General features: G+C 30.3%; 2 protein-coding genes across 3 annotated transcripts in view; both read right to left on the bottom strand.

The window, feature by feature from the left end:
• Window positions 1-9,275: 9,275 nt before the first annotated feature.
• Window positions 9,276-12,204, bottom strand: LOC128547924 (osmotic avoidance abnormal protein 3-like). Its single transcript, XM_053521815.1, has 5 exons — window positions 12,082-12,204; window positions 10,557-10,651; window positions 10,386-10,427; window positions 10,068-10,138; window positions 9,276-9,801 (listed from the first exon to the last, which is right to left on the bottom strand). Exons 1-5 carry the CDS (start codon window positions 12,096-12,098, stop codon window positions 9,643-9,645), a joined length of 384 nt encoding a protein of 127 aa, XP_053377790.1. The 5' UTR covers window positions 12,099-12,204; the 3' UTR covers window positions 9,276-9,642.
• Window positions 12,205-13,907: 1,703 nt separating this feature from the next.
• Window positions 13,908-17,689, bottom strand: part of LOC123537740 (myeloperoxidase-like) — a 30,615-nt gene continuing 26,833 nt past the window's right edge. For both annotated transcript variants that reach the window (XM_053521813.1, XM_053521812.1), the window contains one exon: window positions 13,908-16,311. In XM_053521813.1, the coding sequence (XP_053377788.1) occupies window positions 16,155-16,311 (157 nt within the window). In that variant the 3' untranslated portion in view covers window positions 13,908-16,154. The remainder of the gene's footprint in view (window positions 16,312-17,689) is intronic.

The following is a 17,689-nucleotide window of genomic DNA, read 5'->3' as shown; positions in this document are numbered from 1 at the left end:
AAAACACAAATTAATAAAAATTTAAAAAAACGTTGCAAATAAGAAAGGGTTAGAAATTAAAATTTTTAAAAAACAAAAAGTCCATCAAGGTCAAAAGGGGGATTTTTTGGGGCTTTGGCTGGTTTGTTTGGAAAAACAATTTTCCCCTGGCAGCAAAATAGCTCCAAAAAAAATGCCCCCCTAGGGATTGGAGCCCTTCTGGACGGCCAATGGGTTATAAAATACTTGGAAATGGATTTTTTCAGTGCAATGATAAAAAATGATTACATATCTTACACCCAATCAAAGAAAGCAATAGTAGGATCTGGAGTGATTTAAAATTAACACAAAAAAAAAAAACAAAATGGCGGCTTTTTAGGTATGTTGGCTGCTAGTCTGGAATACCTTTGATTACATCTTTTTTAAGTGGGAAGGGACAAAGGTCAGGGGGAAAAATAAAAATTTCCCCCGGGAACCCCAAAAGGGTTTTGGGCTACAATTGTTCTCAGGAAAAAAACCTTCAACGAATTCCTTAGTAAAAAAAAAATAAAAAATTTTTAAACAAACCAAATCTTTCTTTGAAATTGAAAAAGGGTAAACCCCAATTTAAAAAAAAAAAATTTAGGGGTTATTTGTAGAAAAAATTTACTAAAATAAAGTAAAAAGGGCGAGTGTGGGAAAAACAATTTAGTGACTTGCTGGACCCGGGAAAACATGGGTTTGTTACTTAAATAAAATTACTTCGATAAAACCAGAGGTTTTTAGAAATGTTTTTTTTTCGATCATTTGGACTTCCCCCGCCGAAAAAGTAATTAGTTATACCAAAAGTAAAAATACAACAAAGTTAATACAAGCAAAACAAGTACACTTTTTTTATTGTTTATTTTCATTAAAAAGTTACAGGATAAAGACCCTTGTATGATTTATTGTTAAAAACTAAAAGTTACAACAAAAAGTAAATGAACAAACTAAAATAAATTATTTTAATAAAAAGGTTAAAACAAAAGTTTTAATTAAAACTTATTTAAAATAGTTTTATTTAACTGGAATAATTAAAATAATGGGAATATTTTAAAATATAATGAAAAAGTAAATAAAATGAAAGTGGACGTAGTCCTTGAGGCTGGAAACAGACAATTAAAAAAACCTCCATTTTTTTTAACAGTTATACCCAAAATACCGTAGTGGATTTTTCAATGGAAAACTTAAATGCAGTCCCCGGTTTAGTTCAAAAATGGCAATAATGTAAAATTAGTTTTAATTCATTTTAAATTTTCTTGTTGAGCAATTAAATTTTAAAGGAGAAGCAAAAATTAAACTAAAAAATAAAGAAAATGTAATTCTTCAAATTACGATTAAAAAATAACAGAAAAAAAAAAAACCCATTTTATTAATTTGCAAAAATTAAAAAAAATGTGTTTTTTTATTAATTCTTTAAACGTTAAAAATATTCGTTAACAATTTATGGTTCTATAATTTTAAAATTAATTTAAAAGGTATTTTGAAAAAGCTAATGTATCAATACCATATCAAAAATATATCTTTTTTCGTCATAACTATAAAGAGTTTTTTTATAAAAATAGCTGGAAAATTGTGTTTATTAAAAAATAACTTTAAAGGTTTGATTGTTTGGGTTGAATTAAACAAAGTATCTTTGTAATTTTTATGGATATTGTTTTCTTAAAAAACAAATTTTTTAATTCCTTTACTTTTTTTAACGTTAACTTCGTTTTTAATAAATATGAAAACATTTTACTTCTTAATCCCACAAATTAACAATGGGAAAAGCCGGGAGCTTCATCTTTAAATTTTTCCAATTTTCTTTTTATTATTGTCGAAATAAAATTTTTAGTTGTTATCTAAAACACTATTATCAAATAAATTTTTTCCTTATAAAATCCTTAGATCTTTGGGTTTTTTAATTATAACTAATGAAACAGGTCAGGAATAAAAATTTACAATTACCTCGACTTTTCCCTTTAAAGTATTATAATGAAAAAACATACATTAAATATTTTGATAAAAACTAAAATGCACACCCAAAATAACAAGGCGTTTTTAAAACAAACTTTCTTTTTTTTCTATGAATTCCAAAAAAGGTTAGAGTTTTAAAAAGGGTTTAACAAAAAAATAAGTTGGCTATATATTTTTAAAAAAGGGATCTGGGTTTTTTAAAATAAACCTCTTGCGAAAATTTTCCATCGTCTTTCCCAATACAGATTGTTTTTAAAATTAAAAAAGCCTTTTTAAATGAATTTTTTTTGCTTTTAAACTTTTTTGAGTATTAAAATCAATTTACTTTTTTTAAACCCAAAGGCTTTCTCAAAAGTTAATTTTTGTGTATTTTTTTTTACTTTTTAACCCTAATTGTGTATTAGTTTTAAATTTTTTTAAAAAAAACTACATAATTTTTGTTTTTATTTAAATTTGAAATAATTTTTTTTCATTACTTTTTTCCTATTTTAAATTTTCTTTTTGTTTTTCTATAATTTGGGAAAACCTTTCTCGGTATTTTAATTTTTTCTGGGCTAAAGGATAATCGTTGTGGGTTTTTTTAATTTTTTTTGGAATTCAAAATCACATTCAACTATAAAGTTAGTTTTTTCCTTTGCAATTAATTTCTTGAATTGTTTTTTTAATAAAAATTTAAAATTTCCCGGGGTAAAAGGTTGACACTGGCCCCCAACCCTAAAGGTTTTTGGCTCGAGGTAAAAATGTATTTGTTTCAAGTTTTGGTCAAAAATTTTCATATTTTTATTTTTTGCTTACTGTTCTGTTTAAATATAACTTTCCCCCTCCAGCCCTTTCAATAAAAAGATACTTTCAATTCTTATTAAATCTAACTTAATTCCCGTCATTTTTAACATTTCATCCCAAACTGCCCGGGCTACTAAAATAATACAAGGGTTAATTTGTTACCTTTAAAAATAATTTTTAAAAATTTTTGAAACACGCTTTAAAGAAACGTCAGTTTTTAAATTTAATCGGTATTCTCCCATTTTTTTTTTTTAAATTTTTTCCAGATATTTTTTTGCATGTTATATTCATTTCGATTGTGTTTCATTTAAAAAATTGAATAAAAATTTTTTAGAAGGAAAATTTTTTTTCTTTTAAATTTTTTTAAAAGAACCATGTAATCATAGGGGTAAACACCTTTTGTTTTTTAAAATTCTATGTAATCAAATTCTTGAGATAAAAATTTAATTCTGGAATATTTTTTTAAAGTTACCCCAAAGTTTGAGCAAAAACTGGAATGAACAATAAAGACCAATCAGAAATCTAAATGCCTAATTTTCCATATTGTTGGAATACATAAATTTTTTTTTTGAAAATTTTCCCATTTGTTGCATAAAAAGACCCTCATAACCCCTTAAATTTTGAAAAATAACAGGGAAATTTTTTGTTTGTCAAAAAATTAATTACATTTGAGGGCACTTCCCCTGAATTTTCCTGTTATATGCAAATGATCCCGGGCAGGATTTTTTTTTTCCCTTTTATTCTTTTTTTACGATAACAAAAAATTTTGTTTTTTAAATTTACTTCATCTTTTTTAGACTTCTTTGTTCTTTTTTTAAAATTTTTCTCTAAATATTCTTTACAAAAATTTTCCTCTTTCCCCAAGCATTTTTTCAAAAACTTTAATTTTCTTAGGACCTCTTAAAACTTTGGTTGTATTTTTTTCGTCTGCACAAACAATTTATAAAACCTAACCACATCAAATTGATTTTGATATGCTTTTAGTTAATGAAAATTCAGTTGATGGGAAAGCTTAAAACTTTTTTAGTTATTATTTAAAATCAGTAAATTACAAAAGGGACGCTAAAACCCTTTAAAGATAATTTTAAAATTTTACTTTTCTTCCTCTTTTGGCATTTTTTACGCCCTTGGGTACCTTAAAGCTAAACAATTTTGGGATGTGTTTTTTAATATTCTTTTTTGAGTAAAATGTTGAAGAACTTTACCAAAAAAGTTTCTTTTTTGTAATTTTTTTTTTTTGTTATTCTTAATCTTTAAAGCTTTTATCCAAACTTTAAATTTTTGGGCTACAGTGGGTTTTTAACCCCCTTACAGTCATCATCGTTATTTTATCATTTTTTTATCAAATTTTATTAACAACATGTCACAGTGTTCTTCGTATTTAATTTTGATATGTAAAAGGATAAATTCCGTAGGTTCCATAACCCCAAAATATTAAAAGTATTTATTTAAAAAATTCAATTTTGGTATTTATTTTTTTTTAAGGAAATTTAATTTCCCGTTAATCAAGTCTTTAAAGTTTTTTTAATTTGAAAAATCTTTCGAAAGTTTTGTACAGAAATTTTTAAGCAAAAAAAACCCTCTAAACATTCATTTAAAGTTCTTTTATTTTTTAATCCTTTCATTGAATTTTTTAATGGTTTTGAATTCTAAATAACTTGAAGCAGCCAATGGGGTATACTTAATCTATTTATATAATGAGCATCAACTGCTCTATTCTCCACCTTCCCTTTAGAATCCAATTTCAATTTATTTATTATTTCACAAAAGCTTTATGTAAAGTTTTTTTTTTTTTTATTTTTTTATAATTTCAAAAACCTTTTATGAAAAAAAAGTGTTATATTTGTATCTTTTTTTCCTTTTTGCAAAAGTTATTTTTTTAAAAAACGTTTAATTTTACCTTTTAAAGTTTTAAGTTAGATTTAAGTATTTCTAAGAGTGTTTTAGTTAAAAATAATTGTTTTTTGGTTTTTGTCTATATGTATTTTAATTTCAAAATTTTTTATAATATTGTTTTGTAGATCCTCGATTTCCAAACATATTTATATTTAAAATAAAATCGTTAAGGGAAAAAAAGGAAATTAAAAAAATAATTAAAAAAAAAATTAAAAAAAAAAAAATAAATAAAGTTTTAAATTTCTTTAAGAAGAATTAAAATATTTAAACTTATATCTTTTTCCATTAGTTTTTGATATTCCACATTTTACTCGGTTTTCTCCTTTGCAGCACCATTGTTATTAACCCAGAATTAATACCAAGGTCTTTAGACGCTGCATAATTGCTTTTATATGTTTTTTCTTCTTTTGTATCACAGTCGGTTACAATAACTTTTTTAGGATTGTTTCGAATATTATTTGGTCTGGGACAATCACATAATCTTTCAGCATTTTCTTCTTCAGTTAATAGAAAACCCGCAGTTCCATTCAAATAAATTATTTTTTAAAAGATAAGGATCTATAACATTTTGTAATTTTATCAATTGACATGATTTTTATATTCATCGCTAACTATTTGATCAAGTTTTGATTTAATAACATTTCTTCTTTTAAGAACTTTCTTATATGAATTTTTATCTGGATTCATTATTTCTCCTAAAGTGCTAGATAATTTGGCATATCATTCTATCTACCTTTCTATTAACCATCTATATATAATATACTTATAGAAAAAATCTTTAAAAACCAACCTAATGAAATTATATTGATTTGAGAAATTTGTTTATATTATCTATATCTTTTGAATAAGATTTTTAAGTCATTTTTTCTAAATTGTTATCAACTGTTAAAATTTTAATACCTTCTTGAAACATTCTGTTTAACCATTCTTCGTGTAATTTTTTGCAGTTTTTCTAAATAATCTAAACCAACTTTGTTTTCTTCCGTTCTGTTTCTTTTTTTTTTTGGGGTCTTTTAAAACATATTTCTGGGTCGGTTTTAACATAAACAAATCCATCAATTGGGTTTTTTCCATATGGTTTTATAATATGATCAGTTAAGAAAAGATTGTATACTGCCCACTCGGGGTCATTTATAACACCGTTGTCGTGATGTTGTTTTGTAAAAACGTTACTGTTAGTTAAATAACACCGTTCAAGGACAGAAACACCATCAAACTGTTTAGCAGAAGATAACATTTTTATATGACTGTTTAAAGTTGTTAGCTGAAAAGGAAATAAATATTTGGAAGGTTCTTGAGCAGCAAGTTCAAAAAGGTTATATGAATTATAATCAAAGTCCATAACATTTTGCCATTCGTGAATTGGTTCTGAAATTATATTAAAATTAGGATTATATTCTTTAATAAAATCTAAAAACGTACTTTTTCCTGATGCAATATTACCTTCAACTGATATAATTTTTTCTCATTTATATAAAATACTTATAGAAAAAATCTTTAATTAAAGTTAAAGTTAATACAGCTCTTCTTCTTTTTTACTTTTATATCCGTTAAGTTTAAATTCCTTCATATGCATTTCAAGAGGTGTTGAATAATTTTTTTCTTTCTGCATTTCTAATAGTATTGTAAAAATATCCTGAATAATTTTATTTGGATCTTCTTTATTTACTTTTCCAATCCGTGCTTTTGTTATAAGTTGTTTTATTTTGTGATGGTGTGTTTTTAAAATAAATTTCTTGTCGTCAAGTTTTAGTCTGTTAGTAAATATGGTAATTACTGATGGAACAGCACCAGCAACTGCTACAAATACAGGAATAGCTGGAACAAATGCTAATGCAGCTGAGCAACCAAAAATACCTGCTGTAATATATAATCCAGTACTTACTCTCCCACAAAATTTATAACTTTTTCTGTAAGCAGCAGCTAGTTTAGTTAAGTGAATAATTAATTGATCTATTTTTCTATTCCATTATTATTAGAAATTAGATTTTTATTGCTCATTTATATAATTAAACTTTTTTATTCTCTAAATTAAATTTGTTCAAGATCGCTAAACGGAACCCAACTATTAAATTTTTCGCTATAACCTTTCCATTTTACTAAAGCTTGTTTTTTCTTATAGTCTCGTCTAATAATTTTTTCAATTCTAAAAACTTCTTGTGTAGTATGTAAAAGTTCTTGTCCGTAAAATGAACCTTGAACTATTTCATTATTTAAATCTTTAATAGAGTATGTTCTGGGATTTGTATTATTAATTTTATAAATTATAAATATTCCCTCTGTCTAGTTTGGTGTATATCCTTTTTTCGAAATGTCTTTTAAGTTTGCTTAAGCGAACTCGATCACCAATTTTAAATTTTGTTTTGCTCTTTGGTATCTTTAAATCACCATATAAATTAAAGTTGGTGTCATTTTTGTACTAGAATGTTTTGTTTTGTTATATTTATCAACCATATCCTGCAAATTATCTAAATAAGTATAAGTATTATTTGCTGTAAAATATTTCCACATTATTCTTTTTAAAGTTCTATTGAGTCTTTCAATTACTACAGCTTTACCTTCATTAAGTTTGCTTAAGCGAACTCGATCACCAATTTTAAATTTTGTTTTGCTCTTTGGTATCTTTAAATCACCATATAAATTAAAGTAAACAGTACCTTTATTTAAGTTTTTACTGGCTTCGGTTGGTGTTATTTTTATACTAGAAGTTTTGTTTTGTTATATTTTCAACCATATCCTGCAAATTATCTAAATAAGTATAAGTATTTTTTTGTTGTAAAATATTTCCCATTATTCTTTTTAAAAGTTTATTGAATCTTTCAATTACTACAGCTTTACCTTCATTAATTGTATGCTAATATTAATCTTATTTTTATTCAAAATGATTCAAACTTTTTTATTATTTTTAAATTTTTTCCTTCATCCACCATAAATTTATTGGTAATCGCCCTTTTAAAAATTTTTTTTTTCAAATGTTCTGTAACAGATTTCTCCGGTTTTTTCTTTAATGAAATAAACCCAAGCATATTTATAAATATATCAATAACGGTTAACAAGTACTTTACTCCTTTATTATATTTTGAAAAATTTGCATGTCAACTAATCAGCTGACCAAGTATCATCAATATCATTAACTATCACTCTTCGTTTCCTAAATTTCCTTTTAATTGGTTTGTGTAATTCTTCTGCTAATTCATCACTCCATGTGATTCCGGGGTATACTCTACCCCCCTTTTCCCGTTTTTTGATTTTTGTCTGGGTGTTAAACCCATAGGGAACTGTTGTTCCTGTCCGAGACCAAGTTTGTATTTCGTTTTGATAGCTGGTTTTACAACTAAATGTTTTGCAATCTTTTCTCCAAATGTTTTTGACTTAGTGTTCTTTAAATTGGAAAGCATTTGTTTATCACATTCACTTTTACTTAGTCCTGAGTCGTAGCAAAAGTCATGATTCATACATACTGCATCTAGTTCGTTGACAGGAGGTCCGTTATCTAAAGGATTTCCTGGTCCACAATAGTTATATCCTGGAAGTGTTAAACCTTTTTTAGGTAATAAAGGTAACATTGCTTTATGAATATCTAAATTACCTGCTTTGATAGTACTTTTAACAAATTTTGCTTTCATTTTCCCACAAGACGAACAGGTAGCTTTTATCATTTTTCTCCCATTTTTTGTTATAACATAATGGGGGTTTATATTATCAGTAAATCTTCTTTCTTTCAAACAATATATTTTATTTTGTAAACTCATCTATATCATATGTATTTAAAACTTCTTAGTTGGTTTTAACTGGGTTTAAAACCTGTGGATTTTAAATTGTCCGGCATTGGTCAGTCCTGACCAAGGGTCAAAAGGTCAAATGAGGTTAGATTGACTTCGCACAAACAATTCTTATACTACTGCTGCTTAATCTGAAAGAAGGAAAATGTTTGTTAAATCTTAAAGAAGAAAAAGTATTTTCAGTATCTGAAAGATAGAACATAGTTTCTTAATCTGAAAGATAGAAAATAGTTGCTTAATCTGAAAGATAGAACATAATTGCTTAATCTGAAAGACAGAAAATAGTTGCTTAATCTGAAAGATAGAACATAGTTGCTTAATCTGAAAGATAGAAAGTTGTTACTTAATCTGAAAAGATAGAATGTTTTGCTGAATCTGAAAGAATGTGTTTTCTGTATCTGAATTGCAGAGAGTATTGCTTATTCTCAAAGACAGAAATCTGGTACTTTGGTAAGAGTTTTTGAAAACTTGTATTCCGTTTACCTCCGAAAGTTGTTTCTCTTTCAGCAGCGCGATTTCTAAAAAAAAGAAGAACAAAGAATAATCATATTTCACTAAATAGATCGGGTGTTAAAGAACATCAAACATGGCGTATATATAGCAACAAGGTTTGTTTAACATTAGGCTTTTGGAGATTTTCTATTAATGAAAAGTATTTAACCTTTTACGATTTCATTATTCAGTTGCTAAAAAAATCTGTAAAGGTCATTTCATATACACCGAATCGCAACTGAAACCGAACCTATTCATTCTCCGACATCGGCCATTAGCGCCTTTTTATTATTAATATCCTAGCAGTAACATATCATTATTATCCATACTAAGGCCATTTCATACTGTGTTTTGTTTCTACACATTTTCGCCCAGAGATTCGGGTCAAAATTTGGCGTATATGTGAAAGTCCTAGCATGGGTTTGGTTTCTGTTCTGTATACATGTAGTGCTTTTATATGATTACCTCACGTTTTAAGTGTATTTCTCTTTTTTGTATGCTTGTGTAAGCGAAAGAATTTCTATAGACAGTTTTTACTAAACAAATATCACTGATCGTAAGATATTGTATTAACCATTTTTTTTTGTCTTAGACCGGGGAATAATTTTGGTATATATCGCTATTATCTCTCAAACATAAATAGTATGACAACATTTTGTGTGGCGCCTTTTAGTCACATTATACTGGCCTTCCCCTGAATGTCCAATGCTTGATTTTCTCCTTTCATTTAGCTTAGCTAGCAAGGCTTCTTTCTTTTCCACAGCTCTTTAATGAACACGTCTGTTTTGGAGACATTGGCAATAACTTTATTTCTGATGGATTTCACCCTGTTGACGTATCGGAGGGTAGATAAAGTCTGTTCGTAGTCTTGATCAGCCAGACTAATTGTAGCTATCTGTAATTAATTATACACCTATTAATTTCGCATACTCGTGATAAAACGAAATTTCGATGACTTATGGAAATACCAAACAAATATATACCATATTATTTAACTTGGAAATATAGCTAACTTCAGTGACTGTATCAACAAAAATTTGATTAAATAGAAAACACGTGGTAAAGTTTGATGAAAAACAATATCTGTGGAAGGAAATGCGAAGAAAATGCCAAGACATGTTGCTACTGCTAAATATTGTTTCAGTTGAATTAAACGCATACCATGACTGTTTTGCTGTTACCGCCAACAGCATCTTTCAAGAGCATTGTTAGTTTAGAGTCTCTGTAGGGAGCTGAAAGGTACAGTTTATTCCTGCATGTAATGTTAAATATTTTGATGCGGCCAATAAAAATAGCAAGAACATGTTATGACTAGCTTATAGTAATATATTGACAATTTATATACTGCAAAATGCGAGACAGGATTTGATCGATTTTCACTGTTTGGAACGTATAAAATGTATATCAAGTATTATAAAAATGCAAAGATGTTGTCATGTATTATTTCACACGGGATATTTAAAAAGAATAAAAACTCACTCGGTCCTTGATCTGACCTCCCAGTTGCCAACGCACACAAATCTGAAAATAATAAAAAAATAAAATATCAGCTCTTGAAAGCAAAACAATATATTCAGATTCATACATCCATATATCTTTGAAAATGACAAACTAACTATTCACTGTTTTGACTAGATATAGCAGACTTACTTTTAATAACAACTCCTAACGACATCAGCGATTGGTTGATATGTTTCTTCTCTTTGAAACGTATACCTGTCGCGCCTGTCTGCGATGCCCGTTCACTGAAACAGACCAAACAATTTCTTTTATTTCTTTTGACCATATTCTTGTGGCTTTCTTCTTCTTTTTTTTTTTAAAAAAAAATGCAGGTTTTCGTAGAACACAGATGAATGGTAAGTACTTTTCACTATATTTTCACAGAAAACGAAATGTTTTAACTTTGTTTATAGGACATGGTTACGCATGTGTTAATAACTTTGAAAGAACAACTTTGAGGAAAGAGTTATATCAGTTTAAACTATGTTCTTTAGCCATACCTTCCAGCTAGGTCAACCATATTGATTTTGGACATTTTTGTTCGATTTTCTTTCAGGCAATTTTGTTGAAAACTGATGGTCACGATAGTATGAGCTCGAATGAAATCATACATTTAAACATGCTCGTATGAACGCGGTTAAAAGGATGCATGCTTCGTTTCATCTATCTATATATATGAGCCGTGCCATGGGAAAACCAACATAGTGGCTTTGCGACCAGCATGGATCCAGACCAGCCTGCGCATCCGCGCAGTCTGGTCAGGATCCATGCTGTTCGCTAACAGTTTCTCCAATCCCAATAGGCTTTAAAAGCGAACAGCATGGAGCCTGACCAGACTGCGCGGATGCGCAGGCTGGTCTGGATCCATGCTGGTCGCAAAGCCACTATGTTGGTTTTCTCATGGCGCGGCTCATATATAGAAGCTATTCGTCAGTATATTAAGACCACTCAGTAGTCAATATCTTGGTTTCCAGTTGTTACGGATTTCAAACTTTAAATAGAATCATTTCTTTCCTTTAGCTCGGCCTAAATAAATACAGAATTTAATATTACATCATGTATATAATCATGATACCTATTTAGCTTTTTTTGTCAGAATAAAGTAATTCACATGGCTTCTAATTAGCCTAAAATGTATAGGAAATTCCGCGGTGTGTATTTACCATGTAAAGTTGTCTCCCATTGGTGCAATATATGTTGAATGTGTTTGAAAACTATCTAATTTCATACACCAAAATTCTAATCCGTGATTACAAGCTAAAATCATTTGGAATATTGCATTTTGGGCGATAAAAATACATGCCTTACCAGTGGTACATTTTCAAGAAAAATAACAAACTCACTGCCGGACTATGGGTAACCGAGTTCAAAGTGAAAAAAGTGTCCAAAATGTGATGGTCAACAGGTTTTTTTCCCTGTAGTTTTATGGTAGGCGATGGATATTTCTTTCATCCTGAGTAGGTGCTATCAAATGTTTAAATGTTAGGAAAGGACCCTAATACAAAACATTACAATGTGGGTTAATGGAAATTCAGTTAGTTCACTTTGACCATAAGCGCAAAAGCAAGTGTATTACTGCACCGTGTATGTGATTAAGCTGGACCAAACAACGAAATGTTTTCCTTTATCAGCATTGATTCAATAAAGACTGAATTTACTGTTATACTATATTTACCTGTTATTCTCATTCATTTTGTTGCTGCAACTGTTCTGTTTTTATTGCATTCCTCTATGTAATAGTCTATTTCTCTGTAACTTGATACAGGGTATGATTGCAGACCTGCAACTATATTTAATATAATATTGCTAACGCAGGTTTCCTGATTTGAGAGAATTAAATTAGCCGCTAATTCAGTTGTAAATATACACGGTAAAAATTGACCTGCGTCTTGTTCTGTTAGCGGTCTTCAAGATTAGAAAATACTGACAGAGAATATATATAGAGTATTTTAAAGATACTATTGACCTTGACACAAAAACAAACATATCCAAAGATAATCATGGCCTTTAAACTGCATAACTATTTTAATTTAATGGTATTATTGCAACTGTTGCAGTGTTCTCAATAAGTTTGAAAACTTGATTTAAATGGGCCGCGCCGTGGGAAAATCAACATAGTGGCTTTGCGACCAGCATGGATCCAGACCAGCCTGCGTCAGGATCCATGCTGTTCGCTTTCAAAGTTTATTGCAATTAGAGATTGCTGGTTGCAAAGCCACTATGTTGGTTTTCTCATGGCGCTGCTCAAATGATGGTGATTAAGATTGAATGGAATAAGCATAGTGTAATCCAACAGCAAACCATTAAAAGATGCAGTTTTGAAAACAAATGCAGTGTTATGAGATAAAGTTAAACTTTAATTGATATTTTTCTTTCAGTTACCACAGAATCCGTGCTTGGCTGTCATTCTTACAGGCAAACTTTGCCGAGATGTACCTTCACTTTGTAGCAGATCAAACACTTTTTCGTTGTAAATTTTAAACATCACCGCTAAAGTTCTGCTAAAAGGGTCATACAATGCTGGTAATTGTTTTTTATTGTTTGTTTGTTTGATTTTTTGTTTGGAACGGTTTGCCTACTATTGGACATGACCTACAAACTGGAACATTTCAGGCTTTAATTTAGGCCAGTGAAAATAATTAAAGATTTTGTAGTGTGCTGACCTGACAAGGCCGTTTCATAATTTTTTAATGTAGTTGGTATATTTATCAAACGTTTTTATTAAAAGAGGTTATGGCCCTATTGTTTCCAGAGGCACCAATTGTTTTGTGTTCAACCATTTTACAGTTGCACGCTACGCTTCCCTGATGGAACAAGCAGGAGACCCTATTACCATAGAAAGGCAGATTTCTAGCCAGTGATTATCTTGATGCTTTTGCAAAAACATTGAGTAAATGCTTTTTTTTTTTGTTCTTAAGGTTTGCTTTTTATATAAATGTACAATATTTTGTGTGTTGTACATACCTTCTGTTGCCATTGCGTGTGTTAGGGATTCACCTGATAGAGATTACTTTATTATTGACACTGTTCTGCGACTTTTATTGTCACTTTCCTCTGACTTAGGAACATGCTAGGATGACAGTGAAATGAGGAGCGCACTATAAACCGGGTTTAGCTCCCCCGGTAGTTTTTTTACCACTTACAGTGCCAAGGCAGCGCCCCGATGTGTTCCTTTATTTGTTCTTTTAGTCATCGTGTGTTTTTTTTGTCTTTGTCCTTTGTCGTGTCTGTGCATGTACCAGTTTATGTATACAGGCCATCAGCGCGTGCTGTGGGCTGCGCTTCTTGGAATGCGGCTTTAGTCATTTGTTTATCATTTCATAATGGAAGTCTATGGGGAAATAACAATCTCGATGACTTTGCTACATTTCCATTAATTCAAATAAGAGAGAATAAAAGAAAAATGCCCGGGGACAACACCAAATGGCTTCAGTCAGCAGGGTTCTTGAGCCATTAGTGACCGTGCAAACGGCGTTTCACTGTAGGTTTGATAAATGACAATTCTTTTGAAGCGTAATAAGCATATTTTATTTTATGTCCAATTTTCATATAAAACACAACTCTTTCTGTCTTATGTTTGAGATATTGCTTAAACCGTAACCATTTTTCAACCATGATTAGTTAGGTTGACAAATCTGAATTTTTTCAAGAGAAACATATTTGTTTTTTCAAATTAAAAATCAAATAAAATCTTTATTGTAGCTTAAACCTCTGACCTATAAAAAATCAGTCATATACATGGTAATACGTACAAGCATAACATATTTACAAACAACAAATATTATAAGCCGTAACCATTTTTTAACCATGATTAGTTACGTTGACAAATCTGAAATATTTCAAGAGAAACATATTTGTTTTTTCAAATTAAAAATCAAATAAAATCTTTATTGTAACTTAAGCCCCTGACCCATTAACTATCAGTCATATACTTGTTAATACGTACAAGCATAACATATTTACAAACAACAACTATTATAAGAGATGACCAAGTAAATATTAACTATTGGTAACAGTCATGTTAGTATAAAGCTTATGGTTTCGTGTAAGTAGGTTAGTATAATAATTTCTAACTTTTTTCAACTACATGCCTGCCAATGTAACTTGCCGGAATGAAATAAAGAACTAATATGGACAGAAAAGATATCTGAACCGTGCCATGGGGCCATGGGAAAACCAACATAGTGGCTTTGCGACCAGCATAGACCAGCCTGCGCATCCGCGCAGTCTGGTCAGGATCCATGCTGTTTGCTTTCAAAGCCTATTGCAATTAGAGAAACCGTTAACGAACAGTATGGATCTTGGCCAGACTGCGCGGATGCGCAGGCTGGTCTGGATCCATGCTGGTCGCAAAGCCACTGTGTTGGTTTTCTCATGGCACGTCTTATATTTATCTGTATTTTTTTTACTATCCCCGCTATCACACTTTTCAATGCATGAGCTATTGATAATGAAAATAATTTTGATTTTGTATTAAAACTTATACAAAATATAAATACAACAGTCATGACATGTATAACAAGTACTGTTTAAGTAGATAATTTAATATGAATCATAATAAAAGTACAGCTAAATTTCTCCGGTTTTGTATCAAATTTTAGTAGCGTGACTAACGTTTCTGAGAGTTGGCTACATGTTTTATTGATTCACCCTTACCCTTCTAAATTCCTTAAATGAGCTTGTCCATTTTTCAATTTGGACAGTACCATCAAATGTTAAAAGGGGTGCTTACCAAAATGATACTGACTGAATGGCGAACTGTAGAGACCATGATCAGGCTGCACGGATGTGCATGCTGATCTTGGTCTGCACTGGTCGCAAATGCAGAAACACTTGCTGCAAGCAGGCTAAGTGTTAAAAGGTGTTCTGTAAAGATAAAAAAAAATCCTAAAATGCACATAATTACTTTATATTTACTTTTTATTGTAATTACCAAATACTGAAGGCATTTTTCAATTTTCGAGAAAAAAAATGACACAAATCTTGAGATCTTGAGGTGCGCAGCTTTCAAATATAAAATCCGTTTCATAAAAATGCCAACATAGTCCATTTAAAAGTTTAGCTTTTAATGTATGAAAAAATGTGTGGAAAATTTCACAAAGACACTATTTGACAGTTTGTAATTTAGATAAATCTGAATATACATTTAAGGATCATACAAACCACATCAATACAGTTAAAAATGAAATAGTTAAAAATGGAATATTATACACTTGTACCATGCATTTAAATTTTCAGCATAATTACCGACATATTTGTCATAAGATTCAATCAGTATTTAAACAAAACTCCTTTGAAGTGACGCTTTAAATGAACGTATTTATTTTTACCAGATGACGAAAATAGAATTATCTTAATTTAAAACACGAATAACGTAGGTAATCGTAAAACATTTCATATTTAAGGAAGTATAGAAATTGTAAGTTAAATTAACAAAAAAAAAGTAAAGGTGTTTTCTTTCAGTACTGAAATGTTTACAAAATCGCCCAAATGAAACTCAAACAAAATCCTACAAAACAAATATGGTGACTACATTTTTGACGAAGAGCTATTTTACTTGACGTATGTATTATACAGCGGTTAAAAGTGCAGCATTAGAAAACCACTCAGAAACGTAGACAAAATCTTGAAACAAGTACATGGACAATGATGACACATTATAAACGATCATACATAGTACATAGAATAAGATGGACAGTTAGCGTTGTTTACATTTGGGTTTAAGTCATTTTCAATGTTTGTGTAGTGTCATATTTTCCCTATCTCGTCAAGCATTCGTTCTAGTTTTTCCTTAATGTCAACGTTGTTTTCAAGCTCATCTGTCTCCATTGTTTTCTTATAAAATTTTGGTTCGAATGCAGAAAGATCAAGATCGGGAATGTCGCCGCAAGATGTTAGAGTTGTCCTGAAGGATAAAAACAAATATGTGACAAATATGCAACACTATAAATGCTGGACCAACAAATGAAACACTTCAAGGATAAGGTACCGTACTTAGATTCAGTGTTATATTTTCTGGTCCTTTGGGATCAAAGAGTCCATTCAATATCTAGGTATTAGAATTCCACTTAAGCCGGTGCTAGGGGTATTCCTTTGGAAGCACAGAACGCTACCAGTCAAAATAAAAAAGATTCGGTTTGACCAAGTCTGTTCATGATGGGTCATGAAATGTGCAACACACTTCAAGCACACGCCACACTTCAAGCACACGCCGAAACAGAATTCTATAATAGTAAAGTTGAATTGACTCCAGAACAACGAAGAACCATACTGGGTCCAAGTACTGGGAGACTGGCATAAAAGTAGGGGGCGAAGGGTGATAATGAAAGTAACATCACTAACAAACAAGACAATATACATACTGACAAAAATTTTAAAAAAGGGGCACCACCTTGAAAAGGTCAGTAACCTATATAAAGGAAACTCGTGTTTAAATGCCTTTAGGACATGCCAACCTTACATTTACCCTTTCTCAACAAGATAGACAACACAGTGTAAATAAAATAACCCCCGCTGTGAAAGGCTCTACCATTAGTGACAAATACAAACTATAAAAATGTTAAACATATAAACAGGATCAGTCTGACATATAAGTACAGTGCTCTCCTGCTACAGTGGCCCTCTGAACAACAATTCCCTCCTTGCAACAACACTTGCTACTGACCCCAAAATATGCTTATTGTTCTTTATTTTACCTCTCTACAACGACTCCCTCCGAACAACAACCAAATTTTCCGTCTCCCAAAGTGTGTTGTTGTAGAGAGGGAGCACTGTAAACCAATGTACTAACCAACTTGTCTGAAGTCAGAGCCTTTGAAAGGCACAACTAAGAAAGTTTTAGATGTATCTCAACTTGAAATCTAGTCCTTGGATAAGATGATTTTTCAACAGATGCAATATAACTGGCACAATAATTATGGTGATCATATAAATTCTGTGAAATCGCATGATCAAGTAACATGATGGAATCAAAACTGGTGCTGACACTCACATCTAGTGAAATTGCTCATAAACTGGAATATGACACTATTCCGTCATTCTAGTCTAAAATGGGTTTAAAATTTATGCCAACAACTTCATGGTTTCTGAGTCCACACGTCTTCCTCTTTCTTATCCGATATTTGATCCAAGATGATTACATACAGCTGATAGATCTTATCACTTCTATATCTTAGCATTTTTGTCATAACGAAACCGCCTCTAAATCTTAATATTGCATTCAAGACAATAAGACTATTACACATTTAAAGTGTTCTTTCCTACATAATGAAAGGTTAACACGT

The sequence above is a fragment of the Mercenaria mercenaria genome, chromosome 13 (assembly GCF_021730395.1).
Source record: "Mercenaria mercenaria strain notata chromosome 13, MADL_Memer_1, whole genome shotgun sequence".
NCBI classification, from domain to species: Eukaryota; Metazoa; Mollusca; class Bivalvia; order Venerida; family Veneridae; genus Mercenaria; species Mercenaria mercenaria.
This window is presented reverse-complemented; position numbering and strand designations above follow the sequence as displayed.

Bases quoted from the DNA above. Each gene is read 5' to 3' on its own strand.
- LOC128547924 (XM_053521815.1), bottom strand. The intron at 10,428-10,556 runs GTAAGTCTGCTA...TATTATTTTCAG, and splicing joins GTTAGGAGTTGTTATTAAAA to ATTTGTGTGCGTTGGCAACT. The intron at 9,802-10,067 runs GTATGCGTTTAA...AATTAATTACAG, and splicing joins GTAACAGCAAAACAGTCATG to ATAGCTACAATTAGTCTGGC.